The following is a 20,501-nucleotide window of genomic DNA, read 5'->3' as shown; positions in this document are numbered from 1 at the left end:
CTTGACAAAGACGCCCGAAACGTACACGCAGTCACAGCAGCGCTTGGACAATGGGCGTACCTACGGAGGGTTCCGCGGTTTCCAAGAGCCGAGGTCCAGGCAGCCTGACTGTTTACCGACTCAAAATCGGCGCAAGCAACAAAAAGGGGGCTGGAGAGAGGGCTTTTTCCAATCCCTCCTCCACAACAGCCTCAGAGGGAAAGAAGGCATGACACGCCCCTCCGGGTCCACATGTCTCCAGTGGGGGGCAGGCTTGCCCTTGCATGCATGTTTCTGGCGCCAGAATTTCGCGGAATCCTGGATACTCTCTAGTCTCCATGGGGCGCCGCCTCCCTATCCCAGACTCTCCTCCCCCCTCCGCTCAACCCCCACGGGTTGGGACAGCAACTCTTTTGGCAGAGATCCGGTCGCTCGTACTGAACCAGGCAGTGAGGAAGTCCCAGCCTCCCATCGAGGCTTGGGCTTTTACTCCAGGATTTTCACCATTCAGAAGAACCAGGCTGGCCTGAGAGTTGTGCTGGACCTTTCCTCACACTCCCTACCTCTACAAAAATTCAAGATGGTTATGGCTGCTTTGATAGCGGAGACTGTGCAAGGGGGACTGGATGTGCTCCCTGGATCTGAAGGACGTGTACTTGCATGTCCCGATCTGGCAGCCCCATCGTTCCTTTCTCATCATGACTAACCTTTCCAATACAAGGTGCTTCTTTTCATCCTCCACTCGCCCCCTAGGGTCTTTACCAGGCTGATGAGCACAGTGGCGGCACACCTAAGGTCTCAGGTCCACCACATTTACCCATACCTCAACGACTGGCTTGTCAGGGTGACATTTTGGGAAGCAGTGCACCATACATCCCATGCTCCCATGAACGCACTGCACAAGCTGGGTTTTTCACTCATCCTCAAGAAGTCGCAGCTGCAGCCCACGCAGAGATTGATCATTTGGGACACGTGCTCTTGAGAGTTTTTCCCTCTGAGGACAATATCATGCCCCTCAAGAGGGCCACCGCGCACTTTGTCAGTAGAGAAGTCACCTCGGCCTGGTGGTACCAACACCTACTGGGTCTCATGGCAGCAATCCTCTAGGCCGTTCCCCCCACGAGACTCGGGGCGAGAAGGATACAGCTGCACTTGGCAGCCTCTTGGAACCAGGAGCGAGGCTGTCAGAGATGATCAACGTTCCTCCATCATTTCACCCGGACCTCACATGGTGGTATAGGGATGGCAACCTGAGGCTGGGCAAGCCTTTCCAGAACCTACCCCGTAGGTCACCATCACCACAGACTCCTTTCTCTCGAGGGTTGGGGGGGTTCCACCCTGGACAACCACTGTGTCCATGGCACCTGGACCCGGCAGAAGCTGGAATGCATCAATTGGCTGGAACTGAAGTGGATCTGGCTGGCTCTCAGGGCCTTCCTTACGGTAATCGAGGGCAAGGTGGTCCTCATTCAGACAGACAACTCGACCAGCATGTTCTATGTTAACAAGCCGGGAGGTACCAGATCACCCACGCCCCCACCCCCCCACCTCCCCTTTGCTATGCAGGCACAGTCAGCATGTAGGAATGTGCCCTTGAGAACCTCTACCTCACGGCTGACCACCTGTTGGGGGAATACAACCTGGAAGCAGACAGGCTCAGCAGATTGGGTGCGGACATCTATGAGTGGCAGTTGAACGACTTAGTACTGCAGGAAATCTTCTACAAATGGGGACTCCCCCCAGGTGGACCTCTTCCTCCTGGGACAACAGGAAGTGCAAACTGTTCGCTTCCTGGCAGGGTCAGGGCCAAGGCTCCCTGGGTGACGCATTCCAGATTCAGTGGGACGGAATGACAGCGTACGTCTTCGTGCCGAACCACTGATACACAGGGTGATATGCAAGGAATCTCTCCACCTCAGCGTCATTCTTATAGCAGCGCGGTGGCCAGCCAGGCCATGGTTCTGGGAGATGTTCAGCCTCTCGGAGAGGCCGACCATTCGCCTGCCGACGGGCCCAGCACATCTTCTGGCGCAGCAGGCGCAGCGGGGGGGCAGGGTCATCCACCCGCTTCACAGAAATTAGCCCTCACAGCGTGGTTCCTGAACCCGTCATGGTAGGTCACCTCGGCCTTTCTCAGGCTAACCTAGAGATCATACAGAGTGCCAGGACCAAGTCTACCAGGACCCAGTATAAGAACAAGTGGACCAGGTTCTGCCACTGGGCAGACTCTAATGGTATCAACCCCCTTGCATGTACCTTGGACAACGTGTTCTTCTTCTCGGCGCACCTTGCCCATTCTGGCGTAAAGGTGGACACTTGCTGCGCTTACTTGGCAGCCATGGGGGTTTACATAAACTCGGAAGAGATTTTTTCCTCTTCCAGCCAGATTGTCAGGAAATATTTGATGGGACTTGCCAGGCTCTACCTGCCAATCAAGAGGCCACACCCCGTGTGAGACCTCAACATAGTTCTGGGTGCCCTGGCGCACAAACCATTTGAACCAATGGCGTCCGCGGACATCAGGCTGGTCCCTATTAAGACTGCCTTGCTAGTCAGCTTCACCTCGGCTTGCAGAATCCATGAGATCCAGGTGCTGGTCGCCTCAGAGCCATATACTACGTTTCTCTGGGATAAAGTAGTCCTGCCACAACCAGCATTCTTGCTCAATGTGCCTTCCGCATTCCATCTGAAGTAAGAAAAAGTGCTACTTGTGTTTTTTGCTGAGCCCAAAGACGAGGCACAGAGTTCTGCACTGCCTTGATGTTAGGCGTGCCCTGAAATTCTACTTGGACAGGACCAAGGGCATCCGCAAGTTTTTGTCACCTTTGGCGGATCAAGACCGGGGTATTGGGCCTCTAAGGCCTCCGTAGCCCGTTGGATGGTCTCGGCTATCAAAGAATCTTACGAGGGACAGCACAAGCCACTACAACCAACATGCACACCCACGCGGTCAGAGCCAAGGCAACAGCCATCGCTTTCCAGCGGCATGTCCCCTGGCAAGTCATAAGCCACATGGGCCACCCTTTCTGCTAACACAACTGTTTGGATGCCAGTTCTAGATCAGACGCGGCTTTCGCACAGGCAGTTCTTAGAAACCTGTTTGCTTAAGGAGGGTCTCCTCTCCAGCTGGGGGCTACACTAGTTGTAATAGCCCATGCAGTATGGAGGAAAGGGGACGGGACGTCAAAATATTTATAAGTTACTCACCGTAGTCACTACCAACTTAGTCCTTAGTCACCTTTCCTCCATACATCCCACCAACCTCCCCCCTAATAAAACTGGTGTCAATAGGCAATGTTGTTCTGTTGTCTACACGTCTATTCGGACTGAGGTGTGGCACTGGAGGGGCGGATTCAGGGCAGCGCATGCTCACAGGGCCGCACATGCTCACAGGGCCCCACCCCAGCGTGCCTTTAAATTTGAAGGGGGAAGAAGGTTTTTTCTGGTGAAAAAGGTTCTGTCTCCCTCCCCTGTCCCTTGGAAGGGACGCCCATGCAGTATGGAGGAAAGGGGATATTCATGAGAATGTGAATCCATGCCAGACCCATGCTGGAGAACAATAGTTACCGGTAAGTAACTTAAACCATATGCCCTTCTGTGCCCATGCGATCTCTGGTACATAGGTGACCACATGAACTATTAATACATGTATATCAGAACATCAGTCTAAGATCAAAATGGTATGAAAAAGGCACCACTGGTTAAACATCTTCAGGAGCTCAGGCACACTGAGAACGACCTGAAATGGTTTATAATTGGAAAAAAAATCTCTCCATATCCTACCAACTTTTCATTGCTCAAAGGCTGTATAAACTTGAGCAACACTGGATTTCCAAGCTCTGTACTCACATAATGGCACTTAATTAAAATATTAGCTTGACAGCAATTATACCTAGATAAAAAACTTGTCAACATCCATCAGCTTTTCAGCATGTAATTCAGCACTTTTATTTTCAGGATAGTCAAAATTCCTTGGATGGTATGTACTGGCTGGGATAGGGAGGGGGACTTACTGAAGCTTGAACTGGGGCAGCACTTGCAGAGAGGAGAAAAGGAGGGAGACGTAGAGTGAACGCCGGCTAAAGACGCAAGCAAAAATTAGAGTACATCAGACAATGGCTGATTTAGATCTGCCGCCTTGCCATCCGGTGGAAATAGTCCAAGCCTGATGCTATCCAGGCCTCCATAAAGACACAGAGGAGAAACTTTGCTCCTAAAATGGAGATTAAGGGGTTTAACTCACTCTAATGTGGGAGCAAAATGCTTAGATACACCTTTTGTATTAGACGACAAGAACCTCAAAAAAGTCATAATAGGGGTGAGCAGGGCAAAATAACTACTTTGAAGGCACTGGCGCGGGAGTTAACTGATGGTGAATAATTGAAAGGCACAGTTGGTGTAGATGCTCAACATAAATACAACTAAATCTATAAAGCTTTCTCTACCCCAAGACCTGATAATGGGTTTGGAACGCCAGCACAAAAAAAAACCAAGACTTACCTTAAATATCTGCCAATTGGAGGCACTGATACTCCAGCTGGCTGCTGTGGCCGTTAAAAACACGGAAGTGGAAAACCTGGACTGTGACAAACGGGGACCAAAAAAAGGCCCATATAAGCGACCCATGTAAGGGCACCTCAAACCCTCACACACATTTTACACTTGCGGCTCTACATTGTGATATTGAGGAATTGAGAAATAAGATTAAACTCTCAGATCCAAGTGGCACACCAATCTGTAATATGCGCAACTATAAGCAAAGTAGTACGGCTAATGAGTCACTTAAGAGTCTGGACGTTGGAGAAACTGACAGCCCGAGGATATGAGCTTGTAAACTCTCCCACGCCAGAAATCCGTCAAGTCCCAGTGACAGAAATAAGAGTGAAACCAAGGAATACAAGACTTGATAGCTTTAGTCAAATGTCAGTGGTTATTGCGATGGCACCTTTTATGAAGCTTTATGAATGCATTTACGGTACGTTAACAAGTCAAACTATCCTGCTGGCGATGCCTCATTCAAAGATCATCTTTATAGAGGGTTTCATTGCTGCAGGAAAGCTCCCAAGCGACAGGGTTTATCAGCAATGATCCACTTGGAGAGGTTAATGATAGAAGGTATACTAATAAAGAGCAAGCCCCAGTCGAGGCCAACTTGAATCCTGAATTGTCTTGTCACAAACTGTAGCCCTGAGGTGCCATCAAGGAGGAAGGAACCCACCGCTGACTGTGTCGCCAGCCTGCCGGCAAACAAATGGGGGGGCAGTGATCATGTGGGGGACCCAGTGGCAGTTCAGTAACACGAAAAAAGTGTAATCATCTTAATGCCGGCGAGTGGCGTGGATTCTGAGCCAATTAAAGAAGTGACAACCGTAATGATATATTCACTGTTTGCAAAGAAACGAAAAAGGAGATCCCTGATGCCCAGCTCAAACAGAGGATAACGCAGACTGTGAGAGGTAACGACTCTAGGAGCCTTATTAAGAAGCTGTCTCCCACTGAAGGATAAAAACCATCAAGAAAAGCCCAGGTCGAAAAAACAGGAGAAGCAACCTTTAAAAACCATGGCAGAGACTAATCCGAGCGACACTGAGGAGCCCACACCTCCACTTCTAAACGTATCCACCTATTCGATGAATGAGGGTGTGGAGGTCCTATATGAAGCACAAAACGACCATCAATGTACCTCCGTAAACCAAAATGTCTGCCCAATACCTGCTCCATACATGGGGGCAGAAACGGATACACCGTTTCTACCCTTTATTTTAGCAAAATAAAGGGAGCTAGCGATTTCTAAATTCAGAGCCCAGGAAAAAAAATTAGGTTCCAGTTTATCACCCATAATAATGGTGTACGGCATTTGAGGGCTCTGTATACATCCCCATGCAAGAAGCAAAGGCGATCTTCTAATAAAACCATTCTGGTCATGAGAAAATTAGACTTACTCAAACTCTACTAACTCTAAACATCATCTAAATGTACAGGGTGACCTCCTAGAAGGGAAAAGAAGAATCAGTTTTCCACCTAGATTAAGGCCTGACAAAAGAGAAGGGGCTTCTAGTATTATAACAGAGAGACTATGCAAGATGACTCAGGCTGGAAAAAGTTGTGGATAAAGGAGATAAATGTATCCTCAATAGATGTAACATACCAAGACTATGCCACTGTATACCACAGCTGCAGCAAATTAACTCTGACTTTGACATAGTTTAATTTAGGTGAGATCATCGTATGGACCTGGTACATATGTGCTCAATTGTGGTGAAGCATCTGATGTGTTCAGTGGTGAGTTTTCTCCCATTGGGTTTTCACCTGACGGATCTCGCGGAGGGTCTGATAGAGGATGGGTCTGTAATAGACTTAAATAAGCTTTCATGGGGAATATATTATAATGGAACGCTGTTGAAGACAGCTCGGCGGGAAAGTGTAGCAGAAACGAGAAACAAAGACAGAGCAGGTATCCAACCAGAGAGAATTTTGGATTGGCAAGTGATTGAAGAAAAAAATCAAAGTAAACTGAACACGAATGACATTAACCATAAACCATCAGGGAAGAAAAGGACAAAGGAAGATCAAATTCAAATGACAAACATCGTCTGAGGCATAATCCTTGGTCCTTGGTTCCAGCTGAGCTGGCGTCTAGTATGAACCAGTATGAGGCCTAATTCAACAAACAAAAAATCTGCTATCACTTGTCTCTTGGAATATGAAGTTTTTTTCAAATCTGCTGGTTGAAAGAGAGCTGCCTTGGATACATTTGGATTTCATATGCCTGCAAAAAACTTGGCTAAAATCAGAACCTTGCTTGGACAGGTTTGCCACCCTGCTGAATCCGGCGCTCATGGGGAGGCTCGCTGCCCAAGGGCAGGGCTTCTGACCATGACTAAAAGTGGTTCGAAGTATGAAGTAACCAGATATAAAAACAAAGGGCCAGTCAGCAAACCATCTTTTTATAAACGAAGGCAAGTGGAGTAACCGAAGGGAGGTGTAAGCAAGAGCTACCTGACACTAACATCTACTAGAATCCAACAGAAATAGAGACAAAGGAGATGATTGAGACAATTGCAGAATTAATTGATGAAGTACTTAACTTGGATAACTCCTCCATTATCTTATGTGGTGATCTAAACCTGAACTGTATAACAGCAGATGGCAAAATGATTGCCTATTTTGAGGTCCAGAGGATTCTTCAGACAGAGGGCTCCTGTGGCTGGACTTAATGAAAATCGCGATCTTCATGTTCTGAATGGACACTACGAAGAAGGCAGCTGCTGTCCTCCAACCTGGACAAGAGGTACGCAATCGTCAATCAGAGATTTCATTTTTGTATCCCGAGACGGTCCTGATTGAGGATATAGATTCCTTCGAAGTAGTCCCTTCAAAAGCTAGCGACCATTACTGGTTAAGACTAGTGGTTTGCTGACATAACCAGCCCCATGTATGAATGCCCTACACAGGTGGATTCACTAAACCAGGGATGTAGGCTGAAGATGTGCAAAAAGACAGTGTAACAAACAGTCGCCATCTACTCGGCAAGTGTTCAAGAGATGAAGAGCCACTGATCTGTGACTGGCATTAACTATACTCCAATTCTCGCTTTATTTCGGCCCAAAGAAACCACTGCTTTTCAGTGAGAGAACACCAGCACGTTTTTGACCCTCAGGTTGTCGAGAAACGATGTGAAATGAGGAAAGTAATTTGGGAGATGAAGAAATCCTCTGTTCGCCGGACAGAAAGAAATATCAAAAGGATAAAGTTCTGGCTTATTAGCCATAAGAGCACTTTACTCAAGCAAGACGCAGAAAAAATGAAGAAAGTTCTAAGCAAGAACTATTCTGCAGCAATTCGTGGCCTTATTACGACAACTGGTCAGAGTCTAAATCGACTACAGATAAATTGTGTGACGGAGGCAAAATGGATAACATTTTTTAAATCTTCACAAAGCTACCATTAAAGAGGGAAAAACCACAGGCATTCGGAGCCCCCTGGTCGCTCCTTTATGACGACGCAGATCTGGTGAATGTGATAAAACATTATAACACTACGTGTGCACCAGGGCTTTGTAATATGACTCTGAAAGAAAACCCAGACCAATGGCCATCTCTGTTGGACTGAATACTGTACAATGTGCTGTCTGCAAAACCATACCTTCGATCAAAGGCAGCCCTTGTCGTCCTGATATTTAAAAGCAGTAATGGGAGTGACCTGAATAATTACCGCCTGATCGCCTTGCTGAATGTGGTGGGGAAATTGTATGCAACTTGGCTATTAAAAGATTGAATGAATGGACACAAGGCTGAAGTGATATTTTTCAGGACATCTACCCCGGCCTTTCTGCTTTCCATTTTAAAAGCCAAGGCCCTGGTAACAAAGAGTAAGATCTACCTGGCCTTTGTCGACTTCTCAAAGGTGTTTTACAATATAAATAGGCAACGTCTTTGGGACAAACTGTCAGCCTGGAATTGCCCGGCAGACCACCTGGAACAACTTGGAGGTCTCAACACTGATACTTCCATGAGAGTTTGCCTAAACGCAAACTGGCTACTGAGTGAAAAGATACCTACAGTCAAAGGCATCAAACAAGGTTGTCCCTTAGCCCCGGCCCTTTTCAACTTCTATATTGCGGACTTGGGAAAATGTGTGACAGAAATCGGGTGTTTCCTGCCTAAGATATTTGGAGTGAAAATCAATCATTTATATGCAGACGACCTGGTTCTCCTTTACTACACAGCAATAGGTCTGCAAAGGCAGCTGAAGAGATTACCTGAATATGCCATTGAAAACGTGAAAATTAATACTGCCAAATAATATTCCAACATTGAAAAAGGGGAAATAATCTAGATATGCTTTTAAATGGAAGCTGGGTTCCTCAGTGAGTGCCTCAGTAGACTCCTTTAAATACTTGGGGATACAAATCTGAAAGTACAGTGGAAACTCATACCATTGACTCACTAAGAGGGAACACTGTGGCCCTTGCTAATCAAGCCCTCATTTTAAAGCGCATGTTCTTTTGGTTCTCTATTTTACCAATAATATAGTTTTACAAAGTCAAAGTGGTGCCTACGCTGACCTCTGGAGCTGATGCCTTGCTAGCGATGCCACAAAAGCACTGGACCGTACTGGAAGGCCTATTTTGGAAAAAGGCACTTGGTCTTCCAAGATCAGTCCCGATTCGGCTTATTAGAAAGTAATTGGGTCCATCATCCTTGAAATCGTCAGCGAAGTGGAACTCGTTGAACTTTTAGGGGAAATGCATGACAGAAAACTCTCCCGCAGTACTAACCCAAATAGAGGCAAAACTGGAAAGCGGAACCAGCAGTGCACTGTTAAAATGGGTTGCCGATTACAGAACGGCGCTATTGGAGGTGGTGCGTTGCTTGCTGACCTCCCATGCAAGGTCAAGAAAAAATTATGGGTAACTGATTGGATTACCACTATCGATGAGGCAAACAAATCTAAATTGTATTGAAACTGTACACATGACATAAGCCATGTTAAGAATGAGAAAATTCAAAGACCCCCACTTTAGATCACAATTTGAGGATCAGACTGAACCTGTGTAACACGAGAAGTGCTATGTACTAGAGCAGGGTTTGGCATGGAAAAAATGACCTGCAGATTTTGTAAAATCGAAGGCTCGGTGGAAACCCTGCCCCTCCTTTGTATTAGCTGCAGTGGTCTAACCCAGGAGAGGATATTGTACTTTGGGTAACTCCTGGAAGGATACACAACCTTGTCAGCTAAAGACTGGTGGCTAGGGTTCAGAGGGGAGAGGATTTCACTGACAAGAGCAGCTGTAAAAAAAATAAAATGAAGACAAAATGTCTGAACCCCTTGCTTCAACATGGAACTGATCTTAAGGACACTTTGCTATTCAATGAGGGAAGAAAGAGGGGATAACAGATGTGTTTTTGCTTAATGTTTTCCTGTTAAATGAATCTACTGCCAGAGCAAGTGGGAAGAAAATAATTTGTACTTCACTGTTTTTGCTGCCTTGACAGCATGTTTCTCATCGGCAGGCAGCCGCTTGCTGTTTTATACACATTCCCATGTCTTATGCCAACCTATGGCCAAAACAATTTGGTTGTTTTTATAGAAATTGTGCAATCTCTTCCAAACACTGCTTTTAATATTCCTTTGCAGTGGACTCCAGATATACTTAATGTAGAAACCCCTTTACCTTTGAAGAGCCATTTAACCTCTACACCCCATCTAATAATATACTCACAGGATGAGGCATGCAGTCTGAGACTACCTTCATGTTACACCCAGGCTACAGCTAGGGAATAGGCAGTGCCAACCTCGACTTGGTATTCAAGATTAGACTTCCAAAGTCTTTAAAGCGCTGCATCTGTTTGTTCTACCACAAGCGCACATATTCCTGAGCACATTATCTACTTCACTAATTAACATTTGTCTATGAAATGATCGTTTGCTTGTGTTGTGCACTCTTTGAGTTGTAAGTTATTTCTGCTGTTTTTTGTTTTACTTGCGTTATCTCTTGGATAGATCATGGAAATGATAGACTGCACAACGGCTATGCTATTTTCAGACATGGAGAACCATGAAACTCCTCTATCCTATCATACTAAGAATGATTTATTTTTTATCAGACTTCACCCTGCATTTCAGTTTGAAATGTTGGCCAGTAGACACCACTAACAAAGTTGTCTGTATTTGACAGGTTCCCGAGGAAATGGAAGATAAGGAATTTGCTATCATTCTTCAGGATGAGCCTTTGCCGCCACTTGCTCTAGTCCCTTTAACAGAGGAAGAACAGGTAAGATTAGGACAAAAGCATGGAATAGAAAATAGAGTGGGTGTAGGGGCAGGCTCATTTAAGGTGAGAACGGAATGTGGTATTCTCTGGGTTTGTAATTGACAGCTTGGAGCTGTTTTAACTCTGAGCTGTTCAGTTTAGCTTCTGCTTGATTTGCTCAACACAAACAGCTACCTTTGGCTTCCCAGGCCAGTTGATGCCAAACAAACACACCGAAGTGAATTTAACTGTGTATTTGGGAGAATATATAAATATTAGGGTGCATCTAAATATTTTAAACCATATAGGGTCATACATAATTGAGAATATAAGCTTGCATCTTACGTTGAAGTTAGATTTGCAAAGCGCTATGTACTAGCTCTTTGTTCCCCAATGGTAGCTCCTGGTTACTGTTTAATGCGCTCCTGCATATCCAATCTTAATTTCAATCCCTGTGTTCTGTATCCAACAGTTAAAAAATTAAACCTATAAATTACATACACATTGCTTAATATTTTTGTAATTGAGGATGGTTGTTATCATAATTGAAAACATGTTATTGGATGGCGCAGTACCATTCTGGGAGATGTATAATGTTCTCACATAAATTCTTGCATTAAAGAGTATACTAATTGAAAATAAGCTGGGCCCAGTAAATTGGGTCAGCCCAAGGACATTACATTTGCCTTCATTGCCGTAGTTACAGGTAGATAAGCAATCCATTGATGATGTTTAGCTGATTAAGTGGAGGATGGGCGATTTCCTAAAGCTCTGTTAGACAAGATTGTATGTAGTACCCTTTGGGTGCACTTACAATAATCTTGACCTCCTGGCAACCCAACGTTTGGTATAAGTCTGAACTACACATGTTGGTAGTGTGGTCGAGCAGCCAGGCTTATCTCAAGAGGGGTCAGTGTGAGCAGTAATGTTGACAGTTTCATAATAGTTATCCAAATAAACATTTACACTCTAGGTTTCTTGATAAAACCATTATTAATTTATTTCACAGTCAGTTTTATAAACCTTCAGAAAGGGAGCAAAACATGCAACACTTAAATATACTTCAAAACACTTAGTTTCTCTAAATCAGATGACACCCATTGGGGATGGCACACTGACACTTCCTACACCCTCGGGTGACTTAAATTGCTACAACACTGTGGACATTGATTTGTCACTGGTACATTCAGAGCAATACTGAATAAGGTGAAAAAGATAGAATGGAGGAATAAAACAAAGGCTAACAAATAACTCGTAAACAGGCAAGTACTTTTCAACACCTTCCAAAGCACAAAGCCGGAGGTAATGAAGTCTCTCAGGGAGCCAGGACAGCCAATGTTAATTGCACAATGTCAAGGGGAGCTGGAGATCTTCTTTTGCAGGTAGGTAAAATGTCTTGCACAATGTTTGCAAAAAATAGAACACTTGAAGGGCCACAAGCTGGGAAGCTTGTGAGGGGCAAAGCTTGGTTATCTTTACAAGATAACCAAGACGGGTCTCAACTGAGAGCAAGTAAGGCTACACAACAAGAGTTAAGTTCCTAGACTTTACAGTACCTCTGGCTAGAAGAAATTGTTCCAGCTGGCTTTTCCTATACAGCTATGCAGATCCTGTTGTTCCTGAGCCTCAGTCATTGGGACATGAGGAAGTATGTCTGGGGACTCCTGCTCTGCAATGGGACGGTCAGCGGCAGCAATGGGCCAACTTCAATTCTGCGGTTCATTCGTTGTTTCAGCTCCTCGTGTCTGACAGCAAATGGAAACACTGCGGTTCTTGGATACCACTTCATATTTTCCTTGCTTCTGGGGTCCAGGATAGGGTGTCCAGACGGGCTTACTTGGAGTTGATTGGTTCCACCAACTCAAGGGGAGAAGTCGGAGCTTCAGCACAGCAACAGGGCTTCACCGGACAAACCAACGGTCCAGGAGTTGCAGCAGGCGTCTCTTCCAAGGTAGTCTTCGCATTCCTTCGTCCAGTGGTTGACTCTGCCTACAAAGCCAAAAAGCCTTGCCTCTTATACAGGTTTCTCCCATTCATTCCAGCCTAGCTGTCAGTCACACAGCAGGGTGGCTGTCCTTGCCGGACAGCCAGCCGATCACTTTTGGGTGCATTCCAGTAACCAAGGGGATTAAGCAGAGTTTTGGGCACCTACCTCACTTTCTGCCCCTGCCAGACATATTAGTGCCAGAGGCGGCTTCACTTGTGAATCCTGCCAAAGACAAAATGATCAAAGAGACCAAACCTAGTGTGGCGCACAGAGTAAATCTCAAGAAGGACCTTTCCAACAGAAAATGGCGAAAAAAGACAGGGCCATTTTGTCGAAATGGGCTTCAACTAAGGGCTTCATAAAACTGAGGCAATACAGAAACTCCACTCTTAGTATAAGGCTGTACCACCTGAGATGTGGGTAGCATGGACAGAGTAGCCAGGCTTATCTTTGAAGGGATAGTGAGTGGGCTGTAGGTTGGTACGACAATGGTAGGATACATATGGTACAAATAACCACTGATAAAGTTGTGTATTGTAAAAATTTGTTATTAAATATACAAGTAAGAAAAGATAAATCTTAGGAAAGTTAAGCACTGTTACATTTCATATAAACCGAATTATAAAATCCAGATATACAAACCAAAATGTAACCTTATTTAGAAGAGCAGTCAGCAAGTCAACTTGAGCCAAACCTAAAGATACATGTTCAGAATGGCAAAATGCTATTCTGGGGAGTAAAACCAAATTTGTTATACTTAACGAATACAGTTAGTAATTCAAGAGCAGCAGACCCTATTGGTCTTAACTTCGTGTTATTCAGTTTCAAGAATTGCCTGGTTAAATCAATACTGTTACAATTATAAACTTTGCAACATATGTAACTTTCTTCTGTTTGGAATGGATACAGTTACAATACCAATATGACGTCTTAGAACAGTTCAGAGATAGTGAAACAACCCGTATATTTTTCAGAGGGGCTGTATGCAACTCTGGGGCCATATGTATCTATGACTAGCTTGATCGGCTTTAGAGCATATCTAAAATAAACAAAACCAAATGGTACACTTTTAGAAGAGCACAAGCCACTTAAGGTGGGTACACCCAATTGTTAGACTTGGACTTTTACAATTATTCTGTTCAGGAATGATGGAGAAACAAACACTATTACTTTTTAGAATAGTGAAACAGTTCAAAGCTAGTAAAATAACTTCGAGTGGATTGTGTCCTCCAACGTATTCCTCATCTTGGATGTATTCCATCCAGCTTTGCTGCTCTTTGGAAATGTTTTCGGCAGAGGGCGCCTTGCGTCGATGGTCCCTCGAAGGCATCCGTCGAGGGCGACGTCATCTGGTGTATAAGTAGCAGGCGCGGCGCCAGTTGGCCTCAGTTCCGTTTTTCTGCAGTTACGTTGCTTCAGACATTCGGCGCGCCTAGAGTTCGGTCAAGAAATATAATATAAAGAGAAGTAATTATGTCCTTGTCATCGACGCCGACCACGACCCCGAGATCGGGTTTTAAGAAATGCAATTTGTGCGGCTCAAAAATGTCGATCATGGACCCGCACCGCGAGTGTTTGAACAGGCCTCCATGTCGTGGCCTTCCGAGACACCACAAAGTGTCAGGCGATGACGGGGAAGGCCTTGCAAGAAAGGAGAGGAAAGCTACAGGTAGGTCGGAAGGATTGAAAAGCCTCTAGCGTAGAGTCGAGACCCCATGGGGAAAAATCTCGACGCGAAAGGCATCGATCTAGATCCCGAAGCGATTCTCATCGCTCGTCTTCGTCGAAAAAGTCGAAGAAACGACGCCATAGGTCTCCCTCCACCTTGTCGTCAGATGAGTCTCCGAAAATGAAATGCCCCACAAAATATTCGTCTACTGAAGAGTGGGAAGCATTCAGGGTCAAAATGATGGAGGTGTTTGAGAAGGCGAAGCCTCGGTCCGCGCCTTCTTCGGAAGCCGGCCGGGAGCGTCATCGCTCCGACACTCACGCGCCCTCGAGCCCGGATGATCGTAAAAGGAAGGATAGGGATCTTTCCAGGACGCCGAGCGATAAGCGGTCGAGTCGAGACAACTGCTCGAGGTCACCGACGCCGTCCGAGACCTATCACACCTCGAAGGGGAAACCGTCGAAGGTGCCTCGATGCCCTCGAAGCAGACCCTGACGACCACTGTCATCGTCAACGCCTTTATCGGCGTTGACGCCGAAACCCTCGGCGCCAAAGGCTCCAACCAAGCCAGGGCAGCCAGAAAGAGGAGAAAGTTACAAAGCACGTAACTTCTTCAGAGCCTGGTACTACACCTCTTCCTCCTCCTCTCCCAGAGAAGGTTTTCAAGCCTCTCCCTAGGAATGAGTTTTTCAAATCCTTGACCTCAATTTTTGTGGAACCGGAGAGATCAGAGGAGGAAAATGTACCTTTTGGATTGGAATATGGCCCCCCAAATGTCCCAGAATGCTTGATCTCAGAGGAAAGCAGAATGAGGGATTTGGTGGAGTCTTTACACAATGCAAGTGGCATTGACACCTCTCCTGAGAATGACTTTGGTAGACCAGATCCAGGAGAGCATGCCAGTCCATGTTACCGTCAGTTAATGACCAAGGTGGTAGATTACTTGGGATGGGCTAGACCACCAGCCAAATTCGTCCAGGACGATTCAACAGACATATTGGACCATGGTCCCACTGAAGACCCAGTACTACCTTTTCATGTAGCCTTACAAAACAGGGTGGCCAAGAATTGGGAAACTCCGGATTCTATTCCTCCGGTAAATAAATCCCTCGCATCAAAATACCGCCCAGCCAGTAGCGACCCCGGCTATCTGTCAAAACATCCAACTCCCGAGAGTTTGGTCATACAGGCAACCACAGCTTCCAACAAACTTGCGTACCCATCTATCCCTCCAGACAGGAACGATAAGCGTGTGGATGGTTGGGCACGGAAGGTATTTTCAGCCGGGAGCATGGCATTAAAATCTGCCAACTCCACATGTGCCTTGGCAAAATTTTTATACACTCTGTGGGAGTGCATCGCAATGGCGGCGGAGCACATACCAGAAGGGGAAGAAAGGGAAGGTTTCCTAGCCATCGTTAGATATGCAGGAATCCCTTCAATCTGTATTGGACACTGCAGATAGTGTAAGCAGGTCCATGGGCACTAGCACAGTAATAAGCAGGTTTGCGTGGTTACGGAAGTCGGGTTTTGCAACAGACGTACAGAACCGCCTCCTGAACATGCCTTTTGACGGGTCTCACCTTTTTGGCAACAAGGCTGACGAGAGCCTTGAGAGGTTGCAGACCTCAAGCAGCAGCATAATCTTTAGGAGCTGCTATTAGGCAACCTCAGCCTTTTCGTGCGCAAGGGCAATCATGGAGGGGACGATCCTATCGTTATTACACCTCATACGGGAAGACTAGAGGAATGGCCAGTGAAAGGGGCCAAAGAAAGGCCTCTCGTAGTGGACGAGGAAAACGTGCTAAGCCAGCTCCAGCTGCAGCCCCTTTGCCATCAGCAGCTGCAACATCCGCCACAAAACCACTTTGAGGACTTGCACCACAAAACACCTGTAGGAGGCAGGCTGTCGCAGCATCTGCAAGAATGGCGAGCCATTACTTCAGATGTTTGGGCTCTAGAAATGATAGCCCAAGGCTATTGCCTTCCTTTTCTAAAGCAACCTCAAAGCAATCCAATCAGGGAGACATCCGTTGAAACTTTCAAACCACGCTCCTACAGCAGGAAGTTCTAACCCTGCTGGAGAAAGGTGCTATAGAACCAGTACCTGCAGCGGAGAGGAACAAGGGTTGGTACTCCCCGTATTTTTTGATCCCCAAAAAGGACAGAGGACTGAGACCCTTCTTGGATTTAAGAAACTTGAACAAGTTCCTCAGGAAGGACAAGTTAAAGATGGTTACCCTTTCTCAGATCCTTCAGGCCCTTCAACTCCAGGACTGGTTGGTGTCATTGTGCCGATTAATCTCAACACAGAAAATACCGGAGGTTCGTAGTTGGCGACTCACACTATCAGTTTCGAGTCCTGCCATTCTGGTTGACCTCCGCCCCAAGGGTCTTCACCAAGTTAATGGTAGTGGTGGCAGCGCACCTCAGGAGAGGGGGGGGTTCATGTCTACCCCTACCTGGACGATTGGTTGATCAGCGTGCTCTGCCGAGCAAGCACTGATCATCTGAAAGTCACCTGCCACTTCCTCCACAAACTGGACTTCCCCTTCCAATTTAAATAAGTCTCAAATGACACCTTCCCAACAGCTTCAGTACATAGGAGCTGTATTAGAAACATCCTTGGGAAAGAGCTCGCCTCCGAAGACGTGAGCTCAAGACATTCTTCAGATGGTTTCCAAATTTCAAAATGCCCAAAATCTCCAGGCTTACGACTTTTTAAGGTTGCTCGGCCTCATGGCATCCTGCATCTTTCTGGTGCCAGAGGCACGCTTGAGGATGGGATCCCTTCAATGGGCCCTAAAGACTCAGTGGTCCCAGTTCTCGGGTCAAATGACGGATCTTCTTCAGATTCCGTCAGACAAGACCACCTTTGGTGGACCTGTGCAGAGAACATCCTAAAGGGAGAACCTTTTTGGCAACTGTAGCCGGAGATCACAATAGTGACGGACGCCTCACTCCTGGGGTGGGGGAGCACATGCCAACGATTTGACAGTAAATGGTCGTTGGTCTCCATCGGAGTCCAAACTACATATCAACCTTTTGGAGCTGAGGGCAATCAGACTAGCGCTGAAGGCCTTCCTGCCATCTGTCAGGGGAAAGAATGTCCTGATAATGACGGACAACACAGCGGCCATGCACTACCTTAACAAAAGAGGTGGTGTGGGGTCACTACCCCTGTGCAGAGAGGCAATGCAGATCTGGTATTGGGCGATTCAGGAAGGAATCTCTAACGGCAATTCATCTAGCCGGGGAAGAGAATATGACGGCAGATGCTCTGAGCAGGCAGAGCACAGTATCCCACGAATGGGAATTGGCTCAGGAAGTCATTCAAGAGATCTTCGCCCTTTGGGGAACCCCTCAGGTAGACCTATTCGCAACCAGTACCAACCGAAAATGCAAAAGGTATTGCTCAAGGGAATTTCCCCTGACAGGAGCCCTGGGGGACGTGTTTGTGGTGGATTGGAATTTCCCACTATTGTACACGTTCCATCCGATTCCCATCATTCTTCAGGTCATCAGGAGGCTGAGACGCTTCTGGAACCGCATGATCCTAATTGCTCTGGATTGGGCCAGGAGAATGTGGTATCTGGACCTTCTAGATAAGTCCATCTGTCCTCCAGTACGTCTTCCTCAGAGAACCTTCTCTCTCCAATGGAAGGTCAGGTTCACCACCCAGAGGTCAGAACACTCCCCCTTCATGCTTGGTATCTGAAAGGCTGAGATACAGGGATTGGAACCTTCCAGGTGTTATGGAGGTGTTGCTTTCGGCAAGAAGGGCAGCAACAAAGTCTCTGTGCCGTTGGAAAGTTTTGCACTGGTGCAGGGAAAAGAATGTCGACCCTTTTCTATGTTCTATTCCGGAAGTACTATCTTTTCTTCTGACCCTAGCACATAGAGGTCTGAATATCGGAACAATAAAAGGTTACCTTGCAGTGCTTTCTATTTTCAAGCGCTTATCGGAAGAATGCTCCTACTTCAAAATTCCTTTGATAACACAATTCTTAAAAGGTCTCACTGTGTTTCCTCCTCACCCATTTCAAGTACCGATTTGGGATCTAAATTTAGTCTTAAAATTCTTAATGTGTGTCCCTTTTGAGCCTATGCACACGTGTCCATTAAGATTATTAACATGGAAAACAGCCTTTTTAGTTGCTCCAACATCAGCAAGAAGAGTGAGCGAATTGCAGGCACTGTCTTCTGGGCCACACTATAATGTGTTCCATAGGGACAGATTTGTATTGAGGGTTAAACCATCATTTTTACCGAAGGTAATATCTGATTTTCATTTGTCAGAAAATTGTTTTACCCTCATTCTATCCTCCACCTCTTCCTTCTAAGGAGGAAGAAAGATTACACAGACTAGACCCAAATAGAGCTTTAAGCTTTTACATCTCTAGACTTTCTAGGCTTCGAGTGGACAACCAGTTGTTTATAGGCTACACAGGGAGAAAACTGGGTCAATCAGTAACAAAACAGACAGCTGGATCGTGCTTTGCATTTCAGAATGCTACAGACTAGCACAAAAAGACCCATCAGAAGGGTTAAGGGCGCATTCCACCAGAGGCATCGCCTCTTCCACAGCCCTTCAAAGGTGTCCTTATAAGGTCCATTTGCGAAGCAGCAACTTGGTCTGTACTTCACACCTTCTCAAAATTCTATAGCCTGGATGCTTCCCAGTCTAGGGAGCTGACTTTTGGAAAAGCAGTGCTTTATTCCGCCATCTAAAGGCATTGGTGGGAAAAATTCTGACCCCTTCTCCAGAGGAACTATGCAAAATACTGCTTTGGGAGCCTATCTAAGATGAGGAATACATTGGAGGACACAATCCACTCAAAGAACAAGTTACTTACCAACTGGTAACGTTCTTTCGATTGGATGTTCCTCAAACATATTCCTCATTGCCCTCCCAACCTACCCCTCTGTAGATTTATTCCGGGTTATTGCCATCTCAAATCTCGCAAGGCTGATACCTGTCTGCCGGCACAATCTACACAGTACAAGATCACAGATACAAAAGAGGGGAAAAACCGAACCATTACTACTACGAACCATTAGTAATGGCTTCCATAATAATAACCATTATTATGGAAGCCATTACTTTACGATTGTAAACATGTCCAGCACATACTTTTGTTTTTCCTGTCACTTTTTAAATTTGTTGCCAAACGTTTGGAATTATATGTACATAGGCCAACGGGCGCCGTGTGTGCTACTTATACACCCGTTGACGTCTCCCCATCGGCTTTTTGTAAACCTTATTGTCTAGACCTGAGTTAAAGAGCTGATGCCCAGTTTGGTCAGGCTGTGCTGAAGAAGCTGTTTCAGTAAGGTTTTTTTTCCATCCACCCATAGTTACTGTAAAGAGTGCTTGGGGAATCTCCCATAAGTATGGAGGAAAGGGGACGGGACGTAGTGTCAGGATCCCATGGCACATTTACACATGTTCTAAGAGACACTATACTAGAAAATCCTCATTTAAGAGATTACACCATCACATACACATGTAGAAGCATGGTTGAATATGGTATTGATGTTAATTCTGAACTTTACATTAGATTATGTAAATACATTTCCTTAATGTTAATCTAATCAGGAAGTGTCTAAGTTCCCAAGCCAAGATGGTGAGTCTGTTCCACAGCAGTGATTGGATGAGAAGAGCTGTGAGGTAACTTGGAACTTTCACCAGGATTCTAAACTGCCTTTCATTCCAGTTTCCTTAGAGGAAGGTAGCAGTTAATTTAGCTCTGAAGAAAAAGTAACTAAATTTGAATTTGAGAAACTATTTAAGAAGTTACTCTTAAGAAGATAAAGTAATTCAAGAAGAACTTATCCTGCATTGAGAAAACTATTTTCTATACAGATGAAGGAAGCTAAGTCCATGAGTGGAATATCATTTTATTTATTATTCAAAATGACATTTACAAGTTGAGTCAAGAAATATTTTTTGAATTATAATTCTACAATGCAATGAACTAATTGTGCTCTAGCTCGAGTTGTTTTACCGTCTGATAAATGAATGTTTGGTTTTTAGAAATTGTGGTTGCAGTTTTTTCTCTAATGTAGCGCTAAGAATATTTAATGTGCTGAACTTTGGCCTACATTGT

At 45.6% G+C, this 20,501-nt stretch overlaps 1 protein-coding gene across 4 annotated transcripts in view; it reads left to right on the top strand.

The window, feature by feature from the left end:
* GIGYF1 (GRB10 interacting GYF protein 1) overlaps positions 1 to 20,501 on the top strand; it is a 1,784,248-nt gene that overhangs the window by 246,251 nt on the left and 1,517,496 nt on the right. For all 4 annotated transcript variants that reach the window (XM_069645982.1, XM_069645992.1, XM_069646001.1 and 1 more), the window contains one exon: positions 10,661 to 10,756. In XM_069645982.1, coding sequence (XP_069502083.1) covers positions 10,661 to 10,756 — 96 coding nt within the window. The remainder of the gene's footprint in view (positions 1 to 10,660; positions 10,757 to 20,501) is intronic.

The sequence above is a fragment of the Ambystoma mexicanum genome, chromosome 1p, assembly GCF_040938575.1.
Source record: "Ambystoma mexicanum isolate Mex_15411 chromosome 1p, UKY_AmexF1_1, whole genome shotgun sequence".
Lineage (NCBI taxonomy): Eukaryota > Metazoa > Chordata > Amphibia > Caudata > Ambystomatidae > Ambystoma > Ambystoma mexicanum.
Note: the sequence above shows the minus strand (reverse complement) of the source record. Positions and strands in the feature narration are given on the sequence as shown.